At 46.8% G+C, this 9,298-nt stretch overlaps 1 protein-coding gene across 1 annotated transcript in view; it reads left to right on the top strand.

Moving 5' to 3' along the window:
* The first annotated feature begins 5,760 nt into the window (after window positions 1-5,760).
* Window positions 5,761-9,298, top strand: part of CPLX1 (complexin 1) — a 105,833-nt gene continuing 102,295 nt past the window's right edge. Inside the window, exons 1-2 of the mRNA XM_015615156.3 lie at window positions 5,761-5,967; window positions 6,782-6,883. Coding sequence (XP_015470642.1) covers window positions 6,853-6,883 — 31 coding nt within the window. The 5' untranslated portion in view covers window positions 5,761-5,967; window positions 6,782-6,852. The remainder of the gene's footprint in view (window positions 5,968-6,781; window positions 6,884-9,298) is intronic.

Below are 9,298 nucleotides of genomic sequence, written 5' to 3'. Positions count from 1 at the left end.
GCGTGGCCGCTGTGGCACCAGGATGGCCCTGGTGGCACGGTCCTGGCGCGCAGGTATGGGCCCCGCCGGCCGCCTCCCCACCCCTCGGAAGAAGAAAAAGAAGAACGCGAACATGCAAGAGAATTTTTTCCTTCTAAAATATGTTATCACAGAAGCATTATCAACTTCTGTACCTGGGCTAGTACTACGACCATTTTCTGAGCCCTCGGGGTTTGGCTGTGCTAGACATAGGAAGCTTCGAGTATTTGTTTGTTGGTTTTTTTTCCCTCAGAAGCTGCCTCTGCAGCTTCCCTCACCAAAAATCAGGCTGTGTTAAACTAAACACAAGGACATATTCACTTCATGCTTAATGAAAAGTTTAGAATGTTAATTAAATTTGTTATGGCTCAGAGATTGACATTTTGAGGTGAGGACCTTCCTTCCAAGCCAAGGTCAGAACTTGAGACTACTCCTTTAACACAGGAAAACAACTACAGGCCATAGCATCTGACACCAGGCTATCATCTCACCCAAGTATGCTGTTTCCCTCTGATCATTTTCCAAGGCACAGAGTAATAAAAGAAGGCAAGGCACAGAATTACCTGGGAAAATAGAAATTCTGTTGTAAAGTGTGTTTGACATTTTGAGTCTTGCTTGCACTATAAATTGCAATAAAGAAAAAAGTGTGACCTCTTTGCCCCTCTCCATGACAAAAGAATTCTGAAAAAACCCCGATTTACTCTGCTATGATTTTGTTTACTTTTCATATAGATATCTATTGCTTGAAGCAAAGAGTCAAGGCAAAGTGATTTGGTCATGGAAAAGGTGCAGCACTTTCAATACATCAAAGTAGAATGTTTCAACTGCATCAAATATAGAACAGTAAATTTTTTTTTTTACCTTCTTTGCTTCTAAACTCCTGTATAAGATAACACATCACAGCATGCTCTGGTTTGGATGACTTATTCACTGGTGAAAAAATTTCTGCCAAAAGTACTTGAAATAATAATCTTATGACAGGAACTTGATATGCTTTGGATAGAGTCATCTTTACTTAATCACTGCAGAGATAAAGATGGATTCTTGGCTTTATGGACAACTTCTGTCTGCCAAAGAAGCCTTGTAATGTAGAGCTGTTAATCCTGGAGGTAAAAGCTACAGGATATTTACCTGATCATGCCTATCCACAGGAATCAGAGTCCTGCTGAGAAGGGACTTGCAATCAGTCTGGTAAGGCAAGAGCTTATCCAGAGAATAGGAAACAAAAAAAGGAATGGAGATAGAGGGACTAGGGGAGTAGAAAAGGTAGAATACAACATGTAGATGACAACAAGAAGTTGTCAGCTTACAAGATAGAACCTGTAAATGGCAGCCTACCAAGGGGCTCATTCATAAAATAGGCCATGGCATCCATGTTCATTAAAAAAAAACCAAACAAAAATCCAAATGATATATTTAAAAAATATACACTCTGCATTCTTGTGTTAACATATCATTGAGACAGAACAAACAATATATGTTTGTTTCAGTTTTTCTGAGGGTGGGCAGCTAAAATTTGGTCTTGTGATAGCTGAAGCAAATGCTCAACTAGAAAGTTCATCTTCAAGAAATCTCAAGGGACCAGAGTTTCAGAGCTATCAGAAATGTCTGAAAAATCCTTCTATAATTTTGGCTCAAGGGAAACACACACTTCTAAAAAAGAATATTATGGTTTTTGTTTTGTTTTGTTTTTTTTCTATTTGGTTGGAGAATAAAAACCTTAAAGCCTGCTGTAAGTGGAATGGAACAACAAGAAAAAAAGCAACACTTTGGAAGAGGCAAAAAATGCTTGAATTCTGAAATGTTTTGACAGTCAGAATTGACAGTTGAAGAGAAAATGAAACATACAGTAGATTTGTGTTTAGTGAACTCAACCACTGAAGGGATTGCAACTGATGTACACAAACTACCCTTAGCAAGTACCTGACTCCTCTGTCTCAGTAGCTGTGTTGATAAAAAGCTAATCATCTTGCTCCTGTGCAAGTCTTGCCAGCAGTCCACTGAACAGTGCAGCAGTTACAATGGTGAGAGCTCATAATAGGATAGGGAGGAAAAAAGAAAGGGAAAAAGAAACAAAGTGTGTTCATTTTGGGCAGCTGTTTATGTATTTTCTATAACCTTTACACTTTGTTTGTGAGCTTTTTTATTAGTATCATTTTCACATGGCATTGGTTTCCGTTTAGTAGTCAAACACCATATGGAATTGAATAATCAAACATTGCCGTTTAAGATGTTGAAATGAAACATCCTGACTAATTTATTTTTTTTCTTCTGAAAACAGACCTTTCCTTCTTTTTGGAGATAACAAATGCAGATTTTTTTTTCCTATGGAAAATGTCACCAAACCAAATTATTGGCTTATTCCACTTCTTACATGGATATCAATAAACACAGATTCCCAGATGGTGGCCAAGGAAGGAATTGGAGTTCCATGCACAAAACTCCTTGGAGGATATCTTTGCTCAGTTTTCTGTACTCTTCAACTGCACCAAGCAAGATCACCAAATGGATTCCTACTGTTCTGGTTCTGCAAAGAAGAACAAGCCTATTCCACAATCAGGAGGAAGCATATGTCAGCTACACAGTGCAAACCAGACTAAGAACTCGCTTTGGTCTTTGGGGAAGTTTTGGAGGTAGCCGAGGGGTAGCCTCAGCATGTGCAGCTGTTCTCTGTCCATGGTGCTGGGATAGATCCCATTCACAGGTACCAGTTTCAATCCCTCACTCTGATGAGAAAACACTGCTGTTTCTGAGATTTGTTACTGTCCAGTAAATGTTATAAAATTGCATTACTGCCGGATACATACTCATAAATTACTATTAACCAAATATATTGTTATATGCCATCAGAAAGAAAATGCATGTGGCACTGGTCATATCATTACCGTGGCTGCAGGAGCTGTTATTTCTCATGTAGCAGACATCACGAATGGCAGGTAAATCACCTAACAGAACCCCATGAGTCCATCTTTCCAGCTGGGTTTCTCAGCAAATTGAGTAAAGGCTCTGCCTTCGAGGTAAAAGCCTTCTCCAGAAGCCCTTCTGAGACTATGAATAGACACAGATCTATAGACTGCATCAACCCTTTCAACTGTGTCCTTTCTTGCCTCTGTCCCTGGTCCTCTTGTGGTGAGGAGTGTACTGGTGGGAACTTTCCTGACTGAATAGTCAGAGTATCACCTGGACAGGAGGTACCCAAGTCAGGCTCCCAAGTGATTAGATTTTCATCTGGAAGTTAAATCCTGTGGGATTTATTTGGAAGCTGGTTATTGAGGCAGGGTAGAGATGTTGAAGCTGGGACTGGGAGTATCTCAGTGGAGTTTGTGATTTGATGATGATGTGCCTTGTTCTCCTGAAGAAGAGGGAACTGTGAGGTAGTTGGTGCTAAGAGCTGTTTCACTGTCTCATGTGTCGTGATTTTCTCTGTCAGCTGTGTAATCTGGAAAAAGTGGGTACAGGTTGGAAGCAGAACCATGGGTACATGACCCTTGGAGAGTCAGCTGGCTCTGGAAACAGACCAGCAGTTATGAATAGGTCAACAAGAAGTACGAGTATCTGTCAGGGACTTTCTGGAAGTCCCCATTGTTTTGTCTGGCTTCAGAAGTCCCTGTGGATGACATCACTCTTCTCTGCACAAAAGGGAGGACACTCACTATTGCAAAGCTTGCAGGGAGCCTATTAATGGGAATAATGGCATTTCTCAGCCACCCCACTTGGCTATGCTGACCCTCAGCTGCTACAGGAGTTCCTTGATATAGCATTGTCCAGGACTGCCAAAATAACAAGAAGAAAGCTGATTTTAGGCAATCGGATGTTCTAACTATTAGCTCACACTTTTCTGATCCTTCTGCTTGAGGGTATTGTTCCTTTCCAGACTCCAGGATATAAGAGCAAAATATGCATATAGACATTTAGTGGCATGGAGTGGGGACACTGTCCTTCCTTCTCTCTAAGAGCAATCATATGATGGAAAAGGAATGTAAGGTGTGATATGACAGACCAAAACTATAAACCCTGCTCAAAGTCATAAAAGCACTTGTGGAGGCAACATAGATCTGGAAATACTGTGTTAATAGCGCAGATACTTGGGCACACATGTCCAGCAGGCTCCTAGGTTCATTTCTTGAGCACGGTAATCTGTGCTGACACATGCTTACATTATGTATAAAAAAGCATCAAAAAATACTTTATCCTGCCTTTTGAACGGTAATTTCTGGGGGTGAGTTAAGGTTTAAAACAAGAGGGTTTTCCCCCCCATCTTGGTATTATTTTTTCCTTTCTGAAACTTATTAGTAAAAGTGCAGCACATGCTCACCCAGGTGAGTTTCTTAGACTAATGTCGGTGGCAAAAGTGTTTTTCTGGGAGCCTACAGAATAGAAGGAAGAGTTCAGGAGAAGGGACCCAAAAAGACAATCTAGTCCAATTATCTGATCACTTCAGGATGACAGAAAATGAAAATATGTTATAAAGGGCATTATCCAAATGCCTTTGAAACACTAGACAGGCATGGGGCATCGAGGCAGACCCAGGTGGTAGACACTGCCCTGAGTGTAGAGACATGCACTCCGGCATCTGCAGCTGGCATCTGAAATCTTTGCAGAGTGCGGGGCCCCGATGGCCGGCATCGCTGCCCCGGGAGGGATTGACTTGCCTGTCATGCCTGCTGGATCTGCATGCCTTTCTGCGCCGTGCCAGGTGCGGCCCCGGCGTCCTCCCTGACCTTCAGACGACGTCGCCCACGGACCGTGCCAGCGTCTTCCCGGGAGGCGCCGCTGCTCCCCATCCCCAGGCTCCCACTACTGCCGGCAGCATTCCACCCTAGCCCTGTCCTTGCCTTAAGACCCATATAGGTTACTTTGGGGATTGCTGTCCCACCTCTCCCGTTGGCGACAAAAAGGCGGATCAGCAGCAGAACTCGTCTCCTCCCCACTCAGCTCCAAGCCGGCTGTCGGCAATCCCTAAAGGTGGGCGCCAGTGCTCTGGAGTGGATACTGCTCTGCTTTGCCACGTAGCGCTCGCACCGTACACAGCTCCTTCCTTCTCACCTTCAGATGCCGTCCCGAATCCGGGCTGGACAGCGGATCGCTGCGCTCGCGTCCTTCAGCGGCAATCGCAGGGAGACGACTTTTCTCTTTTCCCCCATCCCGCCCCCACCCCCGCCCTGGCCCCCCCACCTGGATAGCGAGAGCACAGAGACGAGCAGCCGGCGATTCTTCTCCGGCCACAGTTAATCCGAGGCGAAGCAAGGGGGAGGAGAAGAGTCTGCTCCCTCCCTATCTTCTTCCTTGCCTCTCCAACCCGTTCCAGGACCTAGGGAATGAGAGGGGATCTCCGGGAAGGACCTCAGAACAGAGGATGCAGAACGCTCTCCCACACCCTCCCCCTTTTGCAGGAAGCCGTGGTTGCAGAGATTTCCCCTGGCACACACAGACTCTCGAGGAGAGGCAAGGAAGCAATTGCAAAATGCCACAGCGGGCTGACAGCCACCCCTCCTTCCCCCCACGGCAAAGCACAAGGACACCTGGTTGCTGGAGACAGCCGGGGATGGGGTGGGGGACACGCATGCAGACACACGCACCCCTCGGCGGGGCTTGGGAAGCGCTGGCGCCCGGCTCGGCGGCGAGCACCGAGGGGCGAGGGCGGCGCAGGGAAGGGGCGGGGGAGCCGGAGGCAGGGGGAGGGAGAGAGTCCAGCTCCCGCAACGAGGGGAGGAGGAAGGAGGGACCGTGTCGGTGGGATGGTCCGGAAATGCTGTGATAAAAAGAGGGGCGCGGGGGAAAAGTAAGGAGAAGCTCTGGACTCATTCCTTCTCCCCCACTCTGCACCCGCAACTTCCCCGGCAACCCTCGGGCACAGGGGCGCCGGCCGGAGCCCGTGGGAGAGGAGAGGAGCCGCAGCCGCCTGTCCCGGCCCGGCCCGTCTCAGCACAGCGCCTGTCGCCGAGCGAGGTATCGGCGCCGGGGCGGGCGGGCCGTGCCGAGCCGGGAAGGGCAGAGAGGAGAGGCGGGGTGCGGGCACACAGAGACGGGGACAGCTCTCGTCCCTCCAGGTGCTGGCACGGCTGTGACCCGGTGCCGAAGCCGGGCTGGGGGTGGGACGCAGCAGCCGGAGCGGCGGGGCTGCTGTGCTGCACCTGGGGCCGGCCGGTGTCAACCTTGAGCCGTCCCGGCTCACCCTGAGGAGGTGCAGCCCTCGCTGGCATTACGCTGGGGGCTTTCCGAGGGGTTCTGGTGGGGGACTTTCCATCCCGTCACCCGGACTGCATGCGCATCCTGATCGCCCAGCATCCCCCGCTTGCTCTCCCGGGCACTTGCAGGGCGCTTCACCTTCAAATGCCCCCTCGGCGGTCCCGGGCGGAGCTGCCACCTCGGAGCAAACCCTCTGAAAACCGAGAGGCGAGAAACAGGCGGGGAAACGAGAAAGTTCAAAGGTTTAACCCCTTCCTGCCCGTCTGTAAGAGACAGGCCATGAAAGGGCACCGCATTGCTCCTCCGCACTTGCTCCCGGGCACTTGCCCAGTCTGGGGGAGCCACCGTGTACCCCTGACTCCTCCCAGCCTCTGACAGCTCGCCAGCATGCAGCTCTGCTCCTCGGGTGCCTTGTCGTGCAGAGCAGGGTCTGGAGGAGTGGAGGGCTGGAAACTTGTCTGCACTCAGACAAAGGGAGGGAGGAAGGCTGTGGGGAGGGAGCTGAAGAAGACCAGGCATTAGCCTTTTCTTCTCCTAGAGACACTATTCCTCTTTTGATTGTGGCTCTTTGCAGGCTGCCTTCCAAGGATTCCCCGTCTTTGTGCATGTGAGGTGTGAGGTGGGCAGGACCCCAAACAACAAACCATGGATTTTGTTATGAAACAAGCTCTAGGAGGTAAGTGTGATTGGCACACAAGGGCCCTTGAATTCCTCCTACCCCTCCCCTTTGCAACTGGAAAGAGGGAGGATTGTCTACTGTGGTAGGGTCTGCACCTGTAATAGCTTATTGAGAACTTGGAAGGGCATGCCTGTCACTGATTCATGATCCCAAAGTGGAGTGTTTGAAGAATCTGAGCAGGAGAGGGCAGCAACAAGCAGAGACCAAAGCCCCATGTCAGAGAAGAGACTTCCCACACAAGGTGTGCTGGCCCTGGGTCATGCCTAATTGGCACCCTACCAACTGGATGCATATCCTGCTGTGCAGTGTGCAGGTCTTGATTTGTTTCATGCCATTCCATGGAGACAGGTATTATAAAGGATGAAGACTGGTTTAGGCAGAGTAAGCCCGAAGAAAGAGTGACATTTTGCCTATGTGTGTAAGCCTTCTTTCGTCTTTGTCCCAAAGATTGGCCAAATCCTGAACAAAAAAAAAGGCCAGAGCAGAAATTTTTGTCCCTTATATTTTGAGAGTTATTTTTAGTAAGAACACTGCCACACTAAGGATGAAAATGTTAATAAAGTATTCCTAAAAATCCAGGTAAAGTGTATACTTCACCTGGATTTGAGGCCAATCTTCTATGTGTTTCTGTATATTAGCTTATGGGTGTAAAGAATTGTTTTAACTTAATGGTGTGAAATAGAAGGAGTAGGGATTTGTGCAGGACAAATTGAAAGCACACTGAACTAATATTTGGGAATGAGGTTCCTTTTTCCCGCCTCAGTTACTTTCTAGGCTGCTTGACCTGGACATTCAGTCTAAGAAATGGTCTAAGCATCACTGAGGTGATGCTGGATGCTGTTGGGAACTGAAATATTGGCCTCAGAGGAAAATGATCATTCTCTCTTGTACTCTTATCTCCTGTGTGCATTTTTCATTCTTTGAAGAAACTGTAGTATCATGGGGCTGTGTAAATGTTTAATGTGTGGTGATATTGATGTCATATACAACTTCAACATTTACTGCAGGACTCTAGCCCATGGCATGGAAACAACGTTTTCATCCCTGAAAGTGGTGTGTTTTTCACTAGAGGAGCAAAATTGTAATGTTAAGAACAGTGCAAGCAACCCAAATTTTAGTTGGGGTATTTTGAACAGGGAGATGAAACTGGAGAAGAAAGGGACTAATTCGGTTGCACAAAACAGCAAGATATGAAGACATCTCGTGAGAAGGTAACAGTTTGTGTGGTAGCAGTGCTGTTTCATTTCACTCTTCAGTGCCTGTTTTGAGGGAGAATTAGTGTTGAGATGTGCAGGCTTTGCAATGTTTGCTGTAGTGCAAGGTCGCTTGCACAGAAATGAACCAATGTACCTGAAAACTGGAGATACAGCCACTACAGCTGGAGATCCATGAATCCAGTACAGGGAAATAACTGCTTTGAGACTGCAGTTAAAGGTGGGGGGAGGAGGGCTGCAGCAAAGGAATAACATCTACGATGCCTGCTTTTTTTCTGCAGCTTGGTAACTTAATGTGAGTTGGAAGCTGTGTCTGCCTCTGCTTACAACATTCACCCTGGGCAGACCTTCATTCTAACATGATGTTGCATGCCAAGGTCAGGATTTGTATGATAATAGGACACTCTGAGAAGGTAAATTCAAAAAGCATCTTTTTGTGAAGTCTGAGCTCCTGATGTCTGTCAAGATGCTGCCCAGGGCACTAGCTCATCTGCCAAATGACTTAATGTGTCTGGAACTTACCCACTTACTCAATAAAGGAGAAGTCTCTGCAGAGTGGTAAAATCCAGTAAATGCTAATTCATTAAGCAGAGTCCTATTTTTAAATTACAAATGGTTTCAACAAGATGAAACAAGATCTCCCAGTGCAAACATAATATGGAAAATAAAGGTAGTTTTGGACACTGTTTTCTCTCTGGAGTTAAAACCCAAGCTGATGCAAATCATCCAAGCCAGGCAGATTGGCACAGGAAACCAAGGACTAAAGGTTATAGTTTGCTTCCTTAGCTTTGGGGCCAGAATTGTGTCTGTCTGCCAGTTCTGACATCCAAAGGGAGATTTACTTAAGGATTGGACTCAATGATCCTTCTGGATCCCTTCCAACTCAGAATAATCTGTAAATTGTATCCACAAGGATGGTCAAAATTAGCAAAGCACCAAACCTCTAGTGGCTGATAGGCTTTCTTTGGGTAGGGTATATGGTCTGATCTGTTACCATTTTTATTACCCTCACTTTCTGGGAGGTCTTTGGGTGGATTTCATGGCTCTTTGATTTTAGTTTAATACGGCTTTTCCCAGAACACCTCTGAATTAATTTTCTGTTTGATTGGATTTTTTGAATGGTGCAGAAGTTCTTATCCCATTATCATAATCTCTTCTGGCACTCTTGGAAGAAAGAAAAAAAAAAAACCCGCAATTT

The sequence above is a fragment of the Parus major genome, chromosome Z (assembly GCF_001522545.3).
Source record: "Parus major isolate Abel chromosome Z, Parus_major1.1, whole genome shotgun sequence".
In the NCBI taxonomy this organism is placed as follows: Eukaryota; Metazoa; Chordata; class Aves; order Passeriformes; family Paridae; genus Parus; species Parus major.
This window is presented reverse-complemented; position numbering and strand designations above follow the sequence as displayed.